Source organism: Pseudophryne corroboree, chromosome 6, assembly GCF_028390025.1.
Source record: "Pseudophryne corroboree isolate aPseCor3 chromosome 6, aPseCor3.hap2, whole genome shotgun sequence".
Taxonomy (NCBI): Eukaryota; Metazoa; Chordata; class Amphibia; order Anura; family Myobatrachidae; genus Pseudophryne; species Pseudophryne corroboree.
Genome location: NC_086449.1, coordinates 89,308,261 through 89,331,827, shown reverse-complemented (window position 1 = coordinate 89,331,827; position 23,567 = coordinate 89,308,261). Strand labels below are relative to the sequence as shown.

Below are 23,567 nucleotides of genomic sequence, written 5' to 3'. Positions count from 1 at the left end.
ACTTCTCAGAAAATTACAAGTAACTTCATATAGTTAGAATTCTCATGTTTCCTATACAGTAGCAAATAGCTTTATCATTAAGGCGCTTATTTTCAATGTAATAGGTTGTGGGGTCTAATCCTGGGTATGACACTAACAATAATTGTCAGAGAAATAATCAGCATTGTGAGGGACTGAGCAGATCTATGTAGTGTGTGGCTGCACACTACATACAGTAGATCTACCTAGTTGAAATGGTTTTGAACTGACAATTCTATGTAGCAGTTTCATATAGTTAGAATCTGCAATCTTGCAATGCTGGAAAAACACAGCTACATCAGTAAGGCGTCTGCTTTCAATGTAACAGGTCATGGGTTTGTAATCCTGGGTATGACTGCTAAGAAATGTGTGATTTAAAAAAAAAAAAATACTGGGGGGCACCAGTATTTATCTTGCCTCTGGGCAACTGGAACAAACGTGCGCCAATGCTCCCTACTGTATATTTCCTCCTATTAATCCATATAACCTCTCCCTATATCGCCTCCTATTACTCCATATAACCTCTCCCTATATCTCTCATATTACTCCATATAACCTCTCCCTATAGCTCCTCCTATTATGCCATATACCCTCTCCCTATATCGCCTCCTATTACTCCATATAACCTCTCCCTATATCTCCTCCTATTACTCCCTATAACCTCTCCCTATACCTCCTCCTATTAATCCATATAACCTCTCCCTATATCGCCTCCTATTACTCCATATACCCTCTCCCTATATCTCCTCCTATTACCCCATATACCCTCTCCCTATATCGCCTCCCATTACTCCATATAACCTCTCCCTATATCTCCTCCTATTACTCCATATAACCTCTCCCTATAATTCTTCCTATTACTCCATATAACCTCTCCCTATATCTCCTCCTATTACTCCAAATATCCTCTCCCTATATCTCCTCCTATTACTCTATATAACTCTCCCTATAATTCTTCCTATTAATCCATATAACCTCTCCCTATATCTCCTCCTATTACTCCATATAACCTCTCCCTATAATTCTTCCTATTAATCCATATAACCTCTCCCTATAATTCTTCCTATTACTTCATATAACCTCTCCCTTTACATTCTCCCATTATTGCATATATAATCAACATCTGAAACTCTGCTTATAACCTATATAACCCCTTTATATTACTCGTCCTATTACTTCATAGAAAAGGTCCCTGTAAATGCTTTTATTTTGTCTCTGCAATGTCTCCCTCTAGCTTTTTCTGCCAATGTTCCATAAATGGTTTCTGTTGCTGTAAACAATCCCACCCATTCATCATACCGTGTGTCATTATAAACCACTTTGCACAGTTTTTCTACCAGTTTATTCCATTCCGTCCAGCACAGAAAGATTATGAAAACTGCCGGAGAAATAAAATAAACCTATTGCATCTTTGGCCATCTGACATCTCTAACAATATTGTTTTGGCAAAGTCATCAAGCGATCTGTATTATCCATCCTTTCTTCTGTGACATCCTGAGATTTACTATACTCTGCTCACTAATGGAGGTTTCCTGCATCTGGTCTCTCCTTGTCATATGGATTTTTAGAACCTGCAAAGTGCACGGTAAGTTCTACTCTGAAACTAACTTTTGCTGTGATGATCTGAATGTATGCTGTACTGTACTTTCTTAAAAGTCATTAAATGCAAATGCTTAGATTTTTTATTTTTTTATTGAACTGTTAAGGAAATGGAACTGACAAACTAAAGCTGTTTTCTACTGACTTATTAACTACGGACAGGGGCAGATTGGGAACAAAAAGCGGCCCTGGAAAAATTTGTACTAGTGGCCCCACATGGGTAGCACCAGAGGTGTAAGGTCTAGCCATGGGCCATGGCAGCAGCACCCTCCCCACAAAACTTTCCAGATAGTGGGCATGTCCAGCATCAAGGGGGAAGTTAAAAAGAAAAAAAAAAATATTATGAGCACATTATATGACACACCTTCAGAATTTAGGAAACTATATCATTCTTTAGAAAGATATATTTTCTTGCTTATTACACCAACCGTATCCCAATCACTATTCACTCAATCTTATATGTCAGCCAAGCAGGCAGACAGAGCATACACTAGATCATCTGCAATCACAGGCTAAGTGGCAAAGTCATTTTCATATATGCTAATTATTTAGCATCTTATTCATTAAGTCTATAAAAAGGACCACATGTCCTCAAACAAAACAGGCCCCCACTGGTGCGTCGGCCCACCGGGAATCTTCCCTGTGAACCCTATGGCCAATCCGCCTCTGACTACGGAGCACAAACGCACAGAATAGTCCTTTCACTGTCATCAGGGCATAATGACTGTATCACTGAGTCGTAGGCATGTCTGTTGTATCTGCAGAATGCTTTACAGAGTATTGCCAAGGAATGCTTGTTCTATTGTAATGGGCGAGTGGGACACATTTAGATGAAGAAACTTTGTGAGAATAGAAGAAAAAGGAAAAACCATAAAACCGCATAACCGAGGGTAATAACCCATAAAGTGCAACTTAATGCTGGCACTATATTAATAATAATAATAATAAGAAGAAGAAGAAGAAGAAGAAGAAGAAGAAGAAGAAGAAAAAAGAAGAAGAAAAAAAAGAAGAAAAAGAAGAAGAACAACAACAACAACAACAACAACAATGGGCTGGTTTGACTTGGACAATGTGATGAAGTTGTTTTAGTGGTTAATGCCGACAGTAAACTGATGACACAGAGAAACTTGGAGAAAGCCTAGTTTGTATCTCAGAGGTGGCTCCGTGACCCTGGATATGTCATACAGGCTTGTTAAACAAGGTACCAGAGAAGCAAAGTGCAAATATGTTCATCTTCGTGGTTAACAGTTAGTGCAGTGGTTCCCAAACTGTTCTGTAGGGCACCCTAATGTGGGGAACACACTTGGAAGATGGGAGGAGCGCTTGACTGATTTAACAATGTATGAAACGATGCACACCAGTGATATTGTGCATACACACTTACCACTTGGCTGCACAATATGTCTGTTCAGAAGAACCCATATAAGTATACAGCCTAGTTTTCATGACATTTTCAAAGGTTCCTGCGGTTAACATATCGTGCGCCCATTTGGTGGTCTGTACACATAACAAGATGTAGATGACATATGTCTGCAAACAATCGCATCGGCTGTGCAGCATGGACAATGCGATATACGTGTAAAAGACAGGTGGACGGGACAATATATAGTTCATCGGCTGTACGAACCAGTTTTGAGACTATCTATGCTTCTGCACAAGTGACTTATTAATTAGTACCGTATTCATTTTGATTAAACCATCTGTGTGCAACAAAGGATATCCTGAAATCCTGGACTGTTAGGGTGCCTTGAGGACAGAGTTTGTGAACTGCTCAGAGTATTTCAGCAACAAGGTTATGGCAAACTGCACCGGTTTACTAAGGATCTCCAGCACGGGATCGGTATGAGATACCGATGGACGGGATGCCGGGCATTAGTATACCGACGCAGGGATCCCGGCCAACAGGATGCCGGCAGAGTGGCGAGCTCTAGTAAGCACCTTGCGGGCTCGCTGCGCTCGCCACTGGTTATATTTTCCCTCTGTGGGTGTCGTGGACACTCATACAGGGAGGAAAGTCTGTGGTGCCGGCATTGTGGTGTCAGCATGGTACTGCTGTGCGGGATCCCAGCATCGGCATTGTGCTCGCCGGGATCCCATGTGGTGGAATGTTAACAGCACTTATATCCTGCCTGTTGTGGAGAACAACTACTTTTATCTTGGTGTATTCACTATGACATTTTCAATGCTTCTACATAAATGGACCATGATGGGTAACATACAGGTATTTGCAACATTTTTAAAACAATATATTGACATTTTAGGGAAAATACTTATTATTGTATTCGATGAGTCAGTTTATCTTATAACTTCCAGACATTTTACCCCAATTTCCAATATCGAGGAACAGAATGGAAAATACAAGACATTTTGTGCATATCCGGCATTGCCTTATTAAACGTCCCACTGTGTCACAGGCACCAAAAATCTAGATACTGTATAGCGCTATGAGACAACAAGGAAACAACCAGAGCTGTCACTGTTTTTTGCGCATAGCACTGGTTTTGCAAACAGTCACAGTGACGTAGGTATAAGCATGACGACGGTATCACCAATACAGTGTTTAGGGCAGCACGGATGGTGTAATGGTTAGCATGACTGCCTCACAGCACTGAGGTCATGGGTTCGATTCCCACCATGGCCCGAACTGTGTGGAGTTTGTATATTCTCCCCGTACTTGCATGGGTTTCCTCCCACAATCCAAAATATACTGGCAGGCTAATTGGTTCCCAACAAAAAAATTAACCCTTGCATGAATGTGTGTACATGTGATAGGGAATATAGATTGTCAGCTCCACTGGGGCAGGGACTGATGTGAATGGGGCAAATTATTCTCTGGAAAGCGCTGCGGAATATGTGTGCGCTATATAAATAACTGGCAATAAATAGCATAAATCTGCAGTGTGCAGCCATTAATATGTCAGAGAGTTTATTCACCTTTAGGTGATATTTGTCTTCTGAGTACCCTCATGCAGTTTATATGCTGTTACCTTTTTGTTATTTGGAGGCATGGCAGAGAGTGCAGGCAAAGAGGTTTGTTACGACATAACTATGCTATTCTCTGTGTGTGTGCAGCGGTTACAGATCTATCCAGGCGACAGTTTCTGCCAGTACGTAACTTCCCACCATGATGCCTGCCCATATAAAGACATCTGTGTCTCAATCTGAGTAAAAGAAAATCCAGCAAATAGTAAGCTTGCAGCTTGGCAGAACCGTGCTGCACTGCAGCTGGGACAGATGTAACACGTGCAGAGAGATGCAGATGTGAGAGGGGCATGTCCAAATCCAAATAAACTTGTAGTGTAAATATAAAGCATGCTTGCCTACATTTTAGGTCTCCTCTCTGGGAGAAGCCAGAAGAGGAGACACAGCTGGCAGCTTCAGGGGGCATGGCTGCGCAGTCACGTCACTAAGCTCCGCCTCTGCAGTGACAAAATGACGTGATTCGCATATTTGCAAGGAAAGGGTGGGGCTAAATGACACTTTTTTATGTGATTTAGCCGTGCCCCATTCCATATGGAGCCATGATTCCCGACAATCTCCTCATCCTGCCCAACTCCCTATTAAGTGGGTGGGATGTGGAAGCTCCATGGACTTTTACGAGGGTGCAGGGGACTACCCAAAAAATCAGGAGTCTCCTGCAACTTCCCGGAGAGTAGGTAAGCATGATATAAAGCTGTCCAGCATTTGTGGTCTGCATGCAAAAGCAGCCAGTACTTACCCTGCATGCAAAAAAATGAAATATATTTACACCTCATCTCAGAATCAGGCCAATGGTTCATAATACATACTTGCCTACTCTCCCGGAATGGCCGGGAGGCTCCCGAAAATCGGGTGACCCTCCCGGCCCCCCGGAAGAGCAGGCAAGTCTCCCGATTTGACGGGGTCCCCCCAGCCCGTCCGCCCACTTTGTGTGTAAAGTGGGCGGTCCGGGCAGACGATGACGCAATTCTTGCTGAATCGCGTCATCATAGCCACGCCCCCTGCATTGTAATGCCAGTGATCGCGGCATTACAGAGCGGGGGGCGTGGCTTAAAGGAGACATCACCGTAACCACGCCCCGCCCCGTCCTTGCTCCGCCCCCGTACCGCCTCCGGCCCACCCCCTCCATTCGTCAGAGTGCTCCCAGCCCGCCTGTTGAGCCGACCTGGCTGCTCTCTCCCGCAGAGAGCAGCCAGAATGTCGGTAAGTATGTCATAATATCACATGGGAGCTAAAAAGAGAAAGCCATGTGTTTAGTAAATATTGTAGAAGGTAATGTATAGGTCAATATTAAATATACTAAAGCTATCTTAAAGTGGGAAAACAAATTAAAGGCTCCGGGAAATACAGAAAATCAGTCTCACAGAAATGAGACCTGAAGGCACGCAGAAACTTCACAAAGTACATTTCTGTAGACAGACATGTTGGTGTAGAAGTAATCACATGCGGGGTGACTAATAGGGAAATAGCCTGCAGCCATGATTCTTTCTGTCTGCTGTGTTTATATGTTTTTGGCCTACAGCCAAGCACCAGTCTTGATGTTTTAATGAATTGAGTCATTAGTGTCCATATCAACCAAATCAGATGTAGAAGGTGTTTTATACAAAGGTGAAATTAACATCTGTTTTCTACACCAGTGTGACAGGAGCCTTGCATCAGTCCTGTGGGGAAACCTTGCTCCTCCACACCTCTCAAGCTGCCTCTACTCCCCTCATCATATCACTACACTGCGCTGTTGGGGACACTGTTCCTTCTCAGTCTGTGACCTCCTGCTGCCTCTATTCCACTTCCCACATCATGACACCATCTCCATCACATGCAGCAGTGTCCCCAGTGAGAATATATTAGTGATCATTTGTGGGAGGTAAACAGGGGGTGGCTACAAAACTGCAGGAGTGTTGTGATTACTTTGGGGTGTGTCTGAGCCTGCAACCATGAATCTGTGTGCAGTTGTAAAGGCTCTGGCATATGGGGGGTAATTCCAAATTGAGCTCAGCAGGAAATTTTTTAGCAGTTGGGCAAAACCATGGGGGTCATTCCGAGTTGTTCGCTCTGTAAATTTCTTCGCATCGCAGCGATTTTCCGCTTAGTGCGCATGCGCAATGTTCACACTGCGACTGCGCCAAGTAAATTTGCTATGCAGTTAGGAATTTTACTCACGGTTTTTTCTTCGTTCTGGTGATCGTAGTGTGATTGACAGGAAGTGGGTGTTTCTGGGCGGAAACTGGCCGTTTTATGGGTGTGTGTGAAAAAACGCTACCGTTTCTGGGAAAAACGCGGGAGTGGCTGGAGAAACGGAGGAGTGTCTGGGCGAACGCTGGGTGTGTTTATGACGTCAAACCAGGAACGACAAGCACTGAACTGATCGCAGATGCCGAGTAAGTCTCGAGCTACTCAGAAACTGCACAGAGATGTCTTTTCGCTATATTGCGAATCTTTCGTTCGCAATTTTAAGAAGCTAAGATTCACTCCCAGTAGGCGGCGGCTTAGCGTGTGCAAAGCTGCTAAAAGCAGCTTGCGAGCGAACAACTCGGAATGACCCCCCATGTGCACTGCAGGGGAGACAGATATAACATGTGCAGAGCATAGTTGCCGACTTTTGGGCTGCTCTGTCCGGGAGAGAGCAGCCAGTCGGCTCAGCAGGGGGGCGGGCAGTGAGCTGATGTGAGGAGGGGGGCGGGCCGGAGGCGGCACGGGGGCGGGCCAGAGGAGGGACAGGGGCATGGCTGCTGGATCGCGTCATGCAAGCCACGCCCCCCACTGTGTAATGCCGCAATTACCGGCATTATACAGTGGGGCGCGTGGCTTGCATGACGCGATTCAACAAGAATCGCGTCATCGCCTGCCCGGACCGCCCACTTCACTCGCTTAGTGGGCAGCCGGGCAGGGGGGGGACCCCTGTAATCGGGAGACTTGCCTGCTCTTCCGGGGGGGCGGGAGGGTCACACGATTTTCGGGAGCCTCCCGGCCATTCCAGGAGGGTAGGCAAGTATGGTGCAGCGAGAGATAGATTTGGGTGTGGTGAGTTAAATCTGCAATCTAAATTGCAGTGTAAAAGTAAAGCAGCCAGTATTTACCCACCCAAATCTAACTCTCTCTGCAAATGTTATATCTGCCCCCCTGCAGTGCACATGGTTTTGCCCAACTGCTAAAAAATTTCCTGCTGCGATCAACTTGGAATTACCCCCATTATGTGGGACAGACATTCTGAGAAACCATGGGGTTTTTCAAAAGTCTGATGGAGCGAATAATGTGTGCAAGAGGTGTATCAGAGATATCGTCGGTGGGCGTCTCTGTAAAAATACCCATGAATGCGTTATTAGCATATTTTTGCAGATACACTGCGTGCGAAAACTAAAGATACTGTATAAATGAAATGGCATCCACCTCCTAATCCCACTTTTAGCCATTGTGATTTACAGTTACTGCCTGTACTTAATCGCTGAATTATATAGAAACATAGAAACATAGAATTTGTCGGCAGATAAGAACCACTTGGCCCATCTAGTCTGCCCCTTTTTTTTTTTTTTTTTTACATTATTTTTATCTCTAACCTTATTTGATCCTTATTTCTTTGTAAGGATATCCTTATGTCTATCCCATGCATGTTTAAATTGCTCTACTGTCTTAGCCTCTACCACCTCTGATGGGAGGCTATTCCACTTGTCCACTACCCTTTCTGTGAAATAATTTTTCCACAAATTTCCCCTGAACCTCCCCCCCTCCAGCCTCAGTGCATGTCCTCGTGTCCTATTGCTTGTTAATGTGAAGAAATAGTGGAGCATTGCAGGCTGCAACTTGCATTGCTAAACTTTTCCCTTTTATTCTGGCGGAGATTGTGATGTATGTTCAGCAAACGCTTGTGGATGTGTAAGTGACAGGATAACTGCATGTAGGGACATTCGTCTGCATGTGTGATCTGATTTCCAGCAATATAGCATAGTTCACCTAGGGGCTTCAGCCAGAGGCAGAACGCTGGGAGGCAACGGAGTCATCTGCCGCCGGGCTCCTGCTCTGAAGGGGGGCACCTCTCCTCCCATTCTGTGACACCATTGAATTAAGTTACTTGATAGCTGTCGCTGTCTTTTCAGTGGCCGACTTCCTCACTGGTCTCTGCACCTTACAAATCACACCCTCTTTGTGTAGATACACATTTTACAAGTGTCATACCCAGGATTAGAAACCACAACCTACTACACTGGAAGCTGACACCTTACTGATGAAGCTGTTTGCTCCTGTATAGGAAATATGAGAATTTTAACTATATGAAGTTACTTCTCTGACAATTACACGTAACTTCATAAAGTTAGAATTCTCATGCTTCCTGCACAGGAGTAAATAGCTCCATCAGTAAAGTGTCTGCTGTTAGCGTAACAGGTCATGGGTTCTAATCCTGGGTATGACTGCTAAGAAATGTGTCATTTAAAATAAAAGACAATTAAATGTATAAATATAGTATATACATATTTTTCAGAACACTCCATATACACACACACGCACGCACGCACGCACGCACGCACACATACATACATATATTTATCTTAATATAGGAAATAGGGGGGCACCAATATTTTTCTTGCCTCCGGGCAGCTGTGACGAACTTACGCCACTGGCTTCAGCAATGGCCAGGTCAGAAGAAGATGCAGTAAAATACAAATCCACCCCTGTCCACCTGCCTGGTTCCCACTGAATGGAAAAATATTAATTCCTGACTCAATGTTGCCATTTCATCACCACTCCATGCGTATCCGGTCTATAGATCTACAGTCTCTAGATAGTCTATAAGTCGACACTAACTGGTCAACATGCATTAAGTCAACATGGTCAAAAGATCAATATGGTCATTAGTAGAGATGAGCGGGTTCGGTTCCTCGGAATCCGAACCCGCCCGAACTTCAGCCTTTTTTGCACGGGTCAGAGCAGACTCGGATCCTCCCGCCTTGCTCGGTTAACCCGAGCGCGCCTGAACGTCATCATCCCGCTGTCGGATTCTCGCGAGACTCGGATTCTATATAAGGAGCCGCGCGTCGCCGCCGCCATTTTCACACGTGCATTGAGATTGATAGGGAGAGGACGTGGCTGGCGTCCTCTCCGTTTAGAATAGATTAGAGAGACACTTGATTTACTAATTTTGGGGAGCATTAGGAGTACTCAGTACAGTGCAGAGTTTTGCTGATAGTGACCACCAGTTTTATTTATAATCCGTTCTCTGCCTGAAAAAAAACGATACACAGTCACATACCATATCTGTGCTCAGCCTCAGTGTGCTGCATGATATATCATCTATGCATATCTGACTGTGCTGAGTGCTCACTGCTCACACAGCTGAATTGTGGGGGAGACTGGGGTGCAGTTATAGCAGGAGTACAGTGCACACTTTTGCTGCCAGTGACCACCAGTATATTGTCTGCCTGAAAAAGTTAAACACTCCTGTGGTGTTTTTTTTTTTTTTTCTATAGTATAAACGCATTCTCCTGACAGTGTCCAGCAGGTCTGTCATTCATTATATTATATAAATATTTACCTACAGTAGTGTTATATATTTTTTTTTCATCTCTATCATCTTTATCATCTCTATTTCTCTAACGTCCTAAGTGGATGCTGGGGACTCCGTAAGGACCATGGGGAATAGCGGCTCCGCAGGAGACTGGGCACATCTAAAGAAAGCTTTAGGACTATCTGGTGTGCACTGGCTCCTCCCCCCATGACCCTCCTCCAAGCCCCAGATGGATCTCTGTGCCCGAACGAGAAGGGTGCACACTAGGGGCTCTCCTGAGCTTCTTAGTGAAAGTTTTAGTTTAGGTTTTTTATTTTCAGTGAGACCTGCTGGCAACAGGCTCACTGCATCGAGGGACTAAGGGGAGAAGAAGCGAACTCACCTGCGTGCAGAGTGGATTGGGCTTCTTAGGCTACTGGACATTAGCTCCAGAGGGACGATCACAGGCCCAGCCATGGATGGGTCCCAGAGCCGCGCCGCCGGCCCCCTTACAGAGCCAGAAGACAGAAGAGGTCCGGAAAATCGGCGGCAGAAGACATCCTGTCTTCACCAAGGTAGCGCACAGCACTGCAGCTGTGCGCCATTGCTCCTCAGCACACTTCACACTTCGGTCACTGAGGGTGCAGGGCGCTAGGGGGGGGCGCCCTGAGCAGCAATAAAAACACCTTGGCTGGCGAAAATACATCACATATAGCCCCCAGGGCTATATGGATGAATTTTAACCCCTGCCAGAATCCATAAAAAAGCAGGAGAAAAGTCAGCGAAAAAGGGGCGGAGCCTATCTCCTCAGCACACTGGCGCCATTTTCCCTCACAGCTCCGTTGGAGGGAAGCTCCCCTGGCTCTCCCCTGCAGTCACTACACTACAGAAAGGGTTAAAAAAGAGAGGGGGGCACTAATTAGGCGCAGTATTAACAATACAGCAGCTATAAGGGGAAAAACACTTATATAAGGTTATCCCTGTATATATATAGCGCTTTGGTGTGTGCTGGCAAACTCTCCCTCTGTCTCCCCAAAGGGCTAGTGGGGTCCTGTCCTCTATCAGAGCATTCCCTGTGTGTGTGCTGTATGTCGGTACGTTTGTGTCGACATGTATGAGGAGAAAAATGATGTGGAGACGGAGCAGATTGCCTGTAATAGTGATGTCACCCCCTAGGGGGTCGACACCTGAGTGGATGAACTGTTGGAAGGAATTACGTGACAGTGTCAGCTCTGTATAAAAGACAGTGGTTGACATGAGACAGCCGGCTACTCAGCTTGTGCCTGTCCAGACGTCTCATAGGCCGTCAGGGGCTCTAAAGCGCCCGTTACCTCAGATGGCAGATATAGACGCCGACACGGATACTGACTCCAGTGTCGACGGTGAAGAGACAAATGTGACTTCCAGTAGGGCCACACGTTACATGATTGAGGCAATGAAAAATGTTTTACACATTTCTGATAATATGAGTACCACCAAAAAGGGGTATTATGTTCGGTGAGGAAAAACTACCTGTAGTTTTCCTGAATCTGAGAAATGAAATGAGGTGTGTGATGATGCGTGGTTTTCCCCCGATAACAACTGATAATTTCTAAAATGTTATTGGCATTATATCCTTTCCCGCCAGAGGTTAGGGTGCGTTGGGAAACACCCCCTAGGGTGGATAAAGCGCTCACACGCTTGTAAGGGCTCTACCCTCTCCTGAGATGGCCGCCCTGAAGGATCCTGCTGATAGAAAGCAGGAGGGTATCCTAAAATGTATTTACACACATACTGGTGTTATACTGCGACCAGCAATCGCCGCAGCCTGTATGTGCAGTGCTGGGTTGGCGTGGTCGGATTCCCTGACTGAAAATATTGATACCCTAGATAGGGACAGTATATTTTTGCCTATAGAGCATTTAAAAGATGCATTTCTATATATGCGTGATGCACAGCGGAATATTTGCCGACTGGCATCAAGTCTAAGTGCGTTGTCCATTTCTACCAGTAGAGGGTTATGGACACGTCAGTGGTCAGGTGATGCGTATTCCAAACGGCATTTGGAAGTATTGCCTTAATAAGGGGAGGAGTTATTTGGGGTCGGTCTTTCAGACCTGGTGGCCACGGCAACAGCTGGGAAATCCACGTTTGTACCCCAGGTCGCCTCTCAACATGAGAAGACGCCGTATTATCAGGCGCAGTCTTTTCGTGGACATGCGGGCAAAATGTTCCTCATTTCTGCCCCGTGACAGAGGGAGAGGAAAAAGGCTGCAGAAATCAGCCAGTTCCCAGGAACAGAAACCCTCTCCCGCCTCTGCCAAGCCCTCAGTATGACGCTGGGGCTTTACAAGCAGAATCAGGCACGGTGGGGGGCCCGTCTCAATGAATTTCAGCGCGCAGTGGGCTCACTCGCAAGTAGACCCCTGGATCCTTCAGGTGATATCTCAGGGGTACAAATTAGAATTCGAGACGTCTCCCCCTCGCCGTTTTCCTAAACTCGGCTTTACCGATGTCTCCTTCTGACAGGGAGACAGTTTTGGAAGCCATTCACAAGCTGTATTCCCAGCAGGTGATAATCAAGGTACCCCTCCTGCAACAGGGAACGGGGTATTATTCCACACTGTTGTGGTACCGAAGCCGGACGGCTCGGTGAGACCGATTCTAAATCTAAAATCTTTGAACACTTACATACAGAGGTTCAAATTCAAGATTGAGTCACTCAGAGCAGTGATTGCGAACCTGGAAGAAGGGGACTACATGATGTCTCGGGACATCAAGGATGCTTACCTTCATGTCAAAATTCACCCTTCTCACCAAGGGTACCTCAGGTTTATGGTACAGAACTGTCACTATCAGTTCAGACGCTGCCGTATGGATGGTTCACGGCACCCCGGGTCTTTACCAAGGTAATGGCCGAAATGATGATATTCCTTCGAAGGAAAGGAATTTTAGTTATCCCTTACTTGGATGATTCCCTGATAAGGGTAAGATCCAGGGAACAGTTGGAGGTCGGTGTAGCACTATCTCAGGTAGTGTTGCGGCAGCACGATTGGATTCTCAATATTCCAAAATCGCAGCTGGTTCCGACGACTTGTCTTCGGTTCCTAGGGATGATCCTGGACACAGTCCAGAAAAAGGTGTTTCTCCCGGAGGGGAAAGACAGGGAGTTATCCGAGCTAGTCAGGAACCTCCTAAAACCGAGCCAAGTCTCAGTGCATCAATGCACAAGGGTTCTGGGTAAAATGGTGGCTTCCTACGAAGCAATCCCATTCGGCAGATTCCACGCAAGCACTTTCCAGTGGGACCTGCTGGACAAATGGTCCTGGTCGCATCTTCAGATGCATCAGCGGATAACCCTGTCACCAAGGACAAGGGTGTCCCTCCTGTGGTGGTTGCAGAGTGCTCATCTTCTAGAGGGCCGCAGATTCGGCATTCAGGACTGGGTCCTGGTGACCACGGATGCCAGCCTGCGAGGCTGAGGAGCAGTCACACAGGGAAGGAATATCCAGGGCTTATGGTCAAGCCTGGAGACATCACTTCACATAAATATCCTGAAGCTAAGGGCCATTTACAATGCTCTAAGCTTAGCAAGACCTCTGCTTCAAGGTCAGCCGGTGTTGATCCAGTCGGACAACATCACGGCAGTCACCCACGTAAACAGACAGGGTGGCACAAGAAGCAGGAGGGCAATGGCAGAAGCTGCAAGGATTCTTCGCTGGGCGGAAAATCATGTGATAGCACTGTCAGCAGTATTCATTCCGGGAGTGGACAACTGGGAAGCAGACTTCCTCAGCACGACCTCCACCCGGGAGAGTGGGGACTTCACCCAGAAGTCTTCCACATGATTATAAACCGTTGGGAAAAACTCGACAGGTATTGCGCCAGGTCAAGGGACCCTCAGGCAATAGCTGTAGACGCTCTGGTAACACCGTGGGTGTACCAGTCAGTGTATGTGTTCCCTCCTCTGCCTCTCATACCCAAGGTACTGAGATTGATAAGATGGAGAGGAGTAAGCACTATATCCGTGGCTCCGGATTGGCCAAGAAGGACTTGGTAACCGGAACTTCAAGAGAGGCTCACGGAGGATCCGTGGCCTCTACCTCTAAGAAGGGACCTGCTCCAGCAAGGACCCTGTCTGTTCCAAGACTTACCGCGGCTGCGTTTGACGGCATGGCGGTTGAACGCCGGATCCTGTTGGAAAAAAGGCATTCCGGATGAAGTCATCCCTATCCTGATCAAAGCCAGGAAGGATGTAACCGCAAAACATTATCACCGCATTTGGCGAAAATATGTTGCGTGGTGCGAGGCCAGTAAGGCCCGACGGAGGAAATTCAACTGGGTCGATTCCTACAATTCCTGCAAACAGGAGTGTCTATGGGCCTGAAATTGGGGTCCATTAAGGTTCAAATTTCGGCCCTGTCAATTTTCTTCCAAAAAGAACTAGCTTCAGTCCCTGAAGTTCAGACGTTTGTAAAAGGGGTACTGCATATACAGCCTCCTTTTGTGCCTCCAGTGGCACTTTGGGATCTCAATGTAGTTTTTTGGGTTCCAAAAGTCACATTGGTTTGAACCACTTAAATCTGTGGAGTTAAAATATCTCACATGGAAAGTGGTCATGCTGTTGGCCCTGGCCTGGGCCAGGCGCGTGTCAGAATTGGCGGCTTTATCCTGTAAAAGCCCTTATCTGATTTTCCATTCGGACAGGGCGGAATTGAGGACTCGACCTCAGTTTCTCCCTAAGGTGGTTTCAGCGTTTCACCTGACCCAACCTATTGTGGTGCCTGCGGCTACTAGGGACTTGGAGGACTCCAAGTTGCTAGACGTTGTCAGGGCCCTGAAAATATATGTTTCCAGGACGGCTGGAGTCAGAAAATCTGACTCGCTGTTTATCCTGTATGCACCCAACAAGCTGGGTGCTCCTGCTTCTAAGCAGACTATTGCTCGTTGGATTTGTAGTACAATTCAGCTTGCACATTCTGTGGCAGGCCTGCCACAGCCAAAAATCTGTAAATGCCCACTCCACAAGGAAGGTGGGCTCATCTTGGGCGGCTGCCCGAGGGGTCTCGGCTTTACAACTTTGCCGAGCAGCTACTTGGTCAGGAGCAAATACGTTTGTAAAATTCTACAAAATTGATACCCTGGCTGAGGAGGACCTGGAGTTCTCTCAATTGGTGCTGCAGAGTCATCCGCACTCTCCCGCCCGTTTGGGAGCTTTGGTATAATCCCCATGGTCCTTACGGAGTCCCCAGCATCCACTTAGGACGTTAGAGAAAATAAGAATTTACTTACCGATAATTCTATTTCTCGTAGTCCGTAGTGGATGCTGGGCGCCCATCCCAAGTGCGGATTGTCTGCAATACTGGTACATAGTTATTGTTACCAAAAAATCGGGTTATTGCTGTAGTGAGCCATCTTTTCTAGAGGCTCCTCTGTTATCATGCTGTTAACTGGGTTCAGATTACAAGTTGTACAGTGTGATTGGTGTGGCTGGTATGAGTCTTACCCGGGATTCAAAATCCTTCCTTATTGTGTACGCTCGTCCGGGCACAGTATCCTAACTGAGGCTTGGAGGAGGGTCATGGGGGGAGGAGCCAGTGCACACCAGATAGTCCTAAAGCTTTCTTTAGATGTGCCCAGTCTCCTGCGGAGCCGCTATTCCCCATGGTCCTTACGGAGTCCCCAGCATCCACTACGGACTACGAGAAATAGAATTATCGGTAAGTAAATTCTTATTATTAGCAGACGCAGTACGGTAGTCCACGGCTGTGGCTATCTCTGTGTCGTCAGTGCTCGTCCATAATTGTATACCTACCTACCTGTGGTGGGGTTTTTTTTTTCTATCTTCTTCATACTAGTAGTTTAGGAGTCTGCTGACAGTGTCCACCAGGTCCGTCATTATAATCCTACAGTAGTAATATATTTAGTATATTATCTATACTAGCAGACGCAGTACGGTAGTCCACGGCTGTGGCTATCTCTGTGTCGTCAGTGCTCGTCCATAATTGTATACCTACCTACCTGTGGTGGGTTTTTTTTTTCTATCTTCTTCATACTAGTAGTTTAGGAGTCTGCTGACAGTGTCCACCAGGTCCGTCATTATATTATATACCTACAGTAGTAATATATTTAGTATATTATCTATACTAGCAGACGCAGTACGGTAGTCCACGGCTGTGGCTATCTCTGTGTCGTCAGTGCTCATCCATAATTGTATACCTACCTACCTGTGGTGGGGTTTTTTTTTCTATCTTCTTCATACTAGTAGTTTAGGAGTCTGCTGACAGTGTCCACCAGGTCCGTTATACAGTATATTATATATATAAGCAGCAGAACGGTAGGCCACGGCTGTACCTACCTCTGTGTCGTCACTCGTCGTCCATAAGTAATATAATACTATACTATCCACCCATCTACATTGTATACCTGTGGTGGCTTTTAGTTGTGCGCAAAATATGGAGAACAAAAATGTGGAGGTTAAAAAAATATGGAAAGATCAAGATCCACTTCCACCTCATGCTGAAGCTGCTGCCACTAGTCATGGCCGAGACGATGAAATGCCATCAACGTCGTCTGCCAAGGCCGATGCCCAATGTCATAGTACAGAGCATGTAAAATCCAAAACACAAAAGATCAGTAAAAAAATGACCCAAAAATCAAAATTAAAAGCGTCTGAGGAGAAGCGGAAACTTGCCAATATGCCATTTACGACACGGAGTGGCAAGGAACGACTGAGGCCCTGGCCTATGTTCATGGCTAGTGGTTCAGCTTCACATGAGGATGGAAGCACTCATCCTCTCGCTAGAAAAAAGAAAAGACTTGCGGCAAAAGCACAGCAAAGAACTGTGCGTTCTTCAAAATCACAAATCCCAAAGGAGAGTCCAATTGTGTCGGTTGCGATGCCTGACCTTCCCAACACTGGACGGGAAGAGCTTGCACCTCTTTTTTTCTTTGCATCATGTGCTGTTTGGGGAGTATTTTTTGGAAGGGCCATCCTGCGTGAGATGGGCCAGGTGTTTGTGCCGGCCACTAGGGTCGCTTAGCTTACTCACACAGCTACCTCATTGCGCCTCTTTTTTTCTTTGCGTCATGTGCTGTTTGGGGAGTATTTTTTGGAAGGGCCATCTTGCCTGACACTGCAGTGCCACTCCTAGATGGGCCAGGTGTTTGTGTCGGCCACTAGGGTCGCTTAGCTTACTCACACAGCTACCTCATTGCGCCTCTTTTTTTCTTTGCGTCATGTGCTGTTTGGGGAGTATTTTTTGGAAGGGCCATCCTGCGTGACACTGCAGTGCCACTCCTAGATGGGCCAGGTGTTTGTGTCGGCCACTAGGGTCGCTTAGCATACTCACACAGCTACCTCATTGCGCCTCTTTTTTTCTTTGCGTCATGTGCTGTTTGGGAAGTATTTTTTGGAAGGGCCATCCTGCCTGACACTGCAGTGCCACTCCTAGATGGGCCAGGTGTTTGTGTCGGCCACTAGGGTCGCTTAGCTTACTCACACAGCTACCTCATTGCGCCTCTTTTTTTCTTTGCGTCATGTGCTGTTTGGGGAGTATTTTTTGGAAGGGCCATCCTGCCTGACACTGCAGTGCCACTCCTAGATGGGCCAGGTGTTTGTGTCGGCCACTTGTGTCGCTTAGCTTAGCCATCCAGCGACCTCGGTGCAAATTTTAGGACTAAAAATAATATTGTCAGGTGTGAGGTGTTCAGAATAGACTGGAAATGAGTGTAAATTATGGTTATTGAGGTTAATAATACTATGGGATCAAAATGACCCCCAAATTCAATGATTTAAGCTGTTTTTTAGGGTTCTTTGAAAAAAATACCCGAATCCAAAACACACCCGAATCTGACAAAAAAAATTCGGTGAGGTTTTGCCAAAACGCGTTCGAACCCAAAACACGGCCGCGGAACCGAACCCAAAACCAAAACACAAAACCCGAAACATTTCCGGTGCACATCTCTAGTCATTAGGTCGACATTCAAATGGTCGACAGTGGTTATGGTCGATAGGTACAAAATGTCGACAGGTTCAAATGGTAAACATAATTGTTTTCTTCATCTTTTTCATGCTTTACCAGCCATGCAAGGGGACACGGTACACTAACTGGGTTTCCCTCTGCTGTGACAGCGAAGATGACACCAAATTTTTTTTTAAATGTTGCATCAACCTTTTTTTGTGTCCACCTTTTGTCATGTCAACCTTCTCATGTGTCCACCTTTTGTCATGTCAACCTTCTCATGTGTCCACCTTTTGTCATGTAAACCTTCTCAGGTGTCCACCTTTTGTCATGTCAACCTTCTCAGGTGTCCACCTTTTGTCATGTCAACCTTCTCAGGTGTCCACCTTTTGTCATGTCAACCTTCTCATGTGTCCCCCTTTTGTCATGTCAACCTTTTCATGTGTCCACCTTTTGTCATGTCAACCTTCTCATGTGTCCACCTTTTGTCATGTCAACCTTCTCATGTGTCCACCTTTTGTCATGTCAACCTTCTCATGTGTCCACCTCTTGTCATGTCAACCTTCTCATGTGTCCACCTTTTGTCATGTCAACCTTCTCATATGTCCACCTTTTGTCATGTCAACCTTCTCATGTGTCCACCTCTTGTCATGTCAACCTTCTCATGTGTCCACCTTTTGACCCTGTCAACCTTTTCTACTGTCTAATATTCTCATGTCGACCTTTTGACCCTGTCAGCCTTTTCCATGTGGACCTTGCGGGGTCAACCTATTGACTGCAAACCTTTTGCTTGTAGATCTAATGATCCACACCCACTCCTGGAATCCAGGTAAGGAGTAAACACATTGAATAGTCACTTTGTTTCCCATTACCCTCCAGCAAAACCTTCAGTCACACTCGCCGTCACTTATCTGTTTCCAGTCCACACTGTAAGAGTGGATTTGGGGTGGATGATCTATGGTATATAGTTGAATTAATTGTCCCTAAACGGTCACATATGAGATGTATTCTCCCTCTATGCCTGTGAACAGAATACATGGTGCTGATTGTGAGTCAGACGCACCTGCAGCCACTCTTCCGGGCAGCCTGCTTACTAGCTTATTCCTATGCGAGAATCCACCCGGGGCATGCAGAATATCTGTGCGCCTGCAGGTGGAAACCTATCCTGCCCACTGTTTGTCTCTCTGCAGCAGCAGTCATCATTAGTATCTGGCCTTGCACACCCCATCCCCATACTGAGAGCAAAAGGTCAGTCTGAAACAGGCATCCCGCCTCTATCTGCCTGCTACAATTGAGCACGAAAGTTGGTTAACATGCCCCCGACACTCCCAGTAGATGGAACAGATCCATGCATTCACAAGGTCACGGTCTTGTCACCGCTCATTTCATGGATAGTGTGCTCCATCAAAGTATGGATCAATCTGTATGCACTAGCAAACTCTGTTCATGTATTGAAGTCTGATTTGGCGCATACACATTTGCCGATATCTTTCTTTAGCACATGTACAGTCTGCTACAAACCAACCGCATTGTCACTTGCGTCTGATTCAGAATCAGCCCATATATGTGTGTTTTGCTTTTTAAACACTTGAGTGACAGGAAATCATAAATTATACTCTGTGCATGCTGGGAACCTGATCAGGAAGGGAGCGGCTCCCCACACATTAAACATGATTGTAGAACTCACTGCTGGTAACAGTGCCAGCCTGTAACGTGCCGTTTCGCAGACCTGCTTAAAAACATTGGAGCAAATTTCAGTCCGTGTGGTCATAATATTATTGTACTCCGGAGAGCATCCTGGATTTGGGCCACTGGGCAACGATCCAGTACCTGTGTATCATAATTGTATTAAAGACTGTGGAAAACTGCACTCGCTAGTGGGGATGCAGTCAATTTACCTACAATCAAAATCCCGACGCTCAAAATACCGACAACAATTGACAGATGGTCAAAATACTGACAAGGTCAAAATACAGACATTGTCAAACTACCGATATTAAAAATGTCGACACGTTCAAAATACTGACATTTAAAATGTCGATAGGTCAAAAAATCTACATGTGTTTTTCGTGATTTTTTTCTCATTGAAACCGACTTGTTCATACTTTACCATCCCTGTGGACATGGAGGGGGAATATAAAAGTGTGCCGAGTGCAGCGAGACACCATGCCCGAAGTATGGCGAGCGCAGCGAGCCATGCGAGGGGACGCGGTACACCTATACAGTGTCCATGTTGACCTATGTCAACATACACACCCAAAAAATGAGAAAAACCTGTGTTGACATTTTGATTTGTCGACATTTTAAATGTTGGTATTTTGACCACGTCAACATTTTAAATGTCAGTTTTTTGACCACGTCTGTATTTTCACCTTGTCTGTGTTTTGACCATCGGTCAATTGCTGTCGGTATTTTGACCGTCGGGATTTTGATTGTAGGTAAATCATACTGATCCCCTTTAGTGTTACCCTGATTTTGTTAAACTGCAAATGTTTCCCACTTTTATCACAAATCCCCCTACATTCTACAGATTTGGGTAACTGTGTCTTTCCCGTTGTGTAAATACAGGTCCAGTCATCATACAAATTTATAAATAACTAAAAGGGTACTTTTATTTAGGGCAAAAAGCTTAAATGACAAAGCACAGATCATCAGTTAAGATTGCCACGACTCACTGGCCAAGCATATTTAGCTAAGCAGTGCTTTAACATACTGTATTATATGCTTTTCAAATGCACAACAGTGTGAAACAAGACTACACTAGCTTACAGTATTTATGACCGTAGGGCATGATTGATGTGTTAATAAGCTTATTTTATGAATAACATTTCTGCTAAGACGTCTTGGCACTGCTATGGCAATGAAACCTGTTGGGGCAAATTTCAATCACTGCCTTAATTTCTAACAGTTAACTCTTAGTTCAGACATTACTTTGAAATGTGAAATGCCAACTACATGGGCAATCTAACTAAATGATGAAATGGAGGGGTTCACTACGATATGCCGGCGGTCGGGCTCCCGGCGACCAGCATACCGGCGCCGGGAGCCCGACCGCCGGCTTACCGACAGTGTGGCGAGCGCAAATGAGCCCCTTGCGGGCTCGCTGCGCTCGCCACGCCACGGGCATGGTGGCGCGCTACGCGCGCCACACAATTTTATTCTCCCTCCAGGGGGGTCGTGGACCCCCACGAGGGAGAATAAGTGTCGGTATGCCGGCTGTCGGGCTCCCGGCGCCGGTATGCTGGTCGCCGGGAGCCCGACCGCAGGCATACTGAAGACCACCCGAAATGGAGAACTTTGCTTTATTACTGGAAAGATAGTCAATGAAGAGAGGGCAAAAATATTCTCGTACATTGGCCCTCATTCCGAGTTGTTCGCTCGGTATTTTTCATCGCATCGCAGTGAAAATCCGCTTAGTACGCATGCGCAATGTTCGCACTGCGACTGCGCCAAGTAACTTTACTATGATGAAAGTATTTTTACTCACGGCTTTTTCTTCGCTCCGGCGATCGTAATGTGATTGACACGAAATGGGTGTTACTGGGCGGAAACACGGCGTTTCAGGGGCGTGTGGCTGAAAACGCTACCGTTTCCGGAAAAAACGCAGGAGTGGCCGGGGAAACGGTGGGAGTGCCTGGGCGAACGCTGGGTGTGTTTGTGACGTCAACCAGGAACGACAAGCACTGAACTGATCGCACAGGCAGAGTAAGTCTGGAGCTACTCTGAAACTGCTAAGTAGTTAGTAATCGCAATATTGCGAATACATCGGTCGCAATTTTAAGAAGCTAAGATTCACTCCCAGTAGGCGGCGGCTTAGCGTGTGTAACCCTGCTAAATTCGCCTTGCGACCGATCAACTCAGCTGTGCTGAGAAGAAAAGGTAACTAATATTATTTGGAGAGTTATTAAACTAATGAAAGCATTAATGAATAAACCATTGATCCATTGCTTTTACAAAAGGAATTATGCAGCATCGTGAGATCGGGACGGTATCGGGGTCAGAAGACCAACAGCGGCATCCAGATGCGTAGAATCCTGACACCTGCTAGATAAATATTCCCATCTCTGTCTGCTCCCATTTCTCTCTCTCCATTTGTCTCTCCCAGTCTCTCTCTCCCTTGTCTCTCTCTCTCCCCCCCCCCCCCCCCCCGTCTCTCCGGGCAATTGAGATGAAGTTACACCACTGCCCCATAGTCCAACCCTGACCCCCTCTCAGGCCCGGCGTCAGGGGGTTCAAAGTGGACACCCGGCCCGGGCCCCGTCGTTGTTAGGGGCCCCAAGGTCCAGGCCGGGCCGCCCGCTGTGTGGTTGATTTTTTTTTTCCAGCGTGCGTGTTCTCCCTCCCTCCGGAGTCCTGTGTTCACCCCTCAGTGCCCCCAGCCCCAGGTCACCTGTCATCCGGACCGCCCCTCCAGAGTCCTCACCGCACGCGGTCTCCGTGACTCTGCTGTGCTGAGTGAGTGAGGAGCTGGACGGAGCGCAAAGCAGGAGCGGCCCAGTCGGGACAGACAGAGTACTGCGGGAATTGGGGAGGCGATGCAAGTCTAGTCAATTAGCGCCGCGGCGCTGGCAGGCGGCTGTGAGTGTCAGTGTGTTGCTGCTGCAGGCAGCCTGCTGGTAAGGCTTTTCTCAGTTCATATAATACATGTATAGGGAATGGGATTTGGGTTTGGTTTAGGGCTGTAGGATTGGTTTGGGGCAGGATGCAGGCAGGCACATTCTGCACATTATGCATGCATCTGCATTCTGCACATATGGATGCATCTGCATGCATGCATGTGCATGTCAGATGAGATCAGACTCATCAATACATTTATTGGCACATGCAGGGAGGGATGTGTGTGACTGTGAGTCAGGAGGCAAGAGGGGGTTTGGGCTGGGGGGGGGGCCCGCAGTGATTTCAGTGTACTGGGCCCCAAAATTTCTGTTGCCGGCCCTGCCCCCTCTCCCCGCAGCTTATCCCTAACTCACCCCCCCCCCCTTCCCCCTTGCAGCCTAACCCTAGTCTTTCCCAGCATACTTACGACTTGGATGCCGAGAGTCGGGATTCTGTCACCGGCATTGTGATCGATGTTGGGCTCCAGGTGTCGGTCTTCTGACCAATGTCGGTATTCCTACTGCCGGCATCCTGAACATCCTGTATGCTAACCATATCCGGTGAGATCAAGTTGTTTTAATCTACCTAATTGCCAATTTCACTGTAATGATAGAAAGGTATGATAGAGAATCCATGACATGGGCATAAATATATATTATATACAGGGCAGTTTCTAGACAATTTGGATCCCAGTGCGATAAATCCAAATGCCCCCTCCCCCAAAAGCCGAGGAAGGGACCTATGTGTGAACCAACAAAGCACATCTGAAAATTGATTTGCGGGGAAGGATGAAGTCTTGTGTGGAATGCAGGGCCATCTTAACATATAGCCACACTGGGCAGCTACCCAGGGCCCCACAATTCTAGGGGCCTTTGTGTAGGGGCAGGCTGGTGCCTCCAGAGCTTCTTGGGTGGCAGGTAGAGAATCCTGTCCAGCTGCTCTGATTGTGAATTAGG

General features: G+C 46.6%; 1 protein-coding gene across 1 annotated transcript in view; it reads left to right on the top strand.

Moving 5' to 3' along the window:
• Positions 1 to 1,142: 1,142 nt before the first annotated feature.
• LOC134936439 (intercellular adhesion molecule 5-like) overlaps positions 1,143 to 23,567 on the top strand; it is a 65,065-nt gene continuing 42,640 nt past the window's right edge. The window contains exon 1 of the mRNA XM_063931466.1: positions 1,143 to 1,603. Within this exon, the coding sequence (XP_063787536.1) occupies positions 1,540 to 1,603 (64 nt within the window). The 5' untranslated portion in view covers positions 1,143 to 1,539. The remainder of the gene's footprint in view (positions 1,604 to 23,567) is intronic.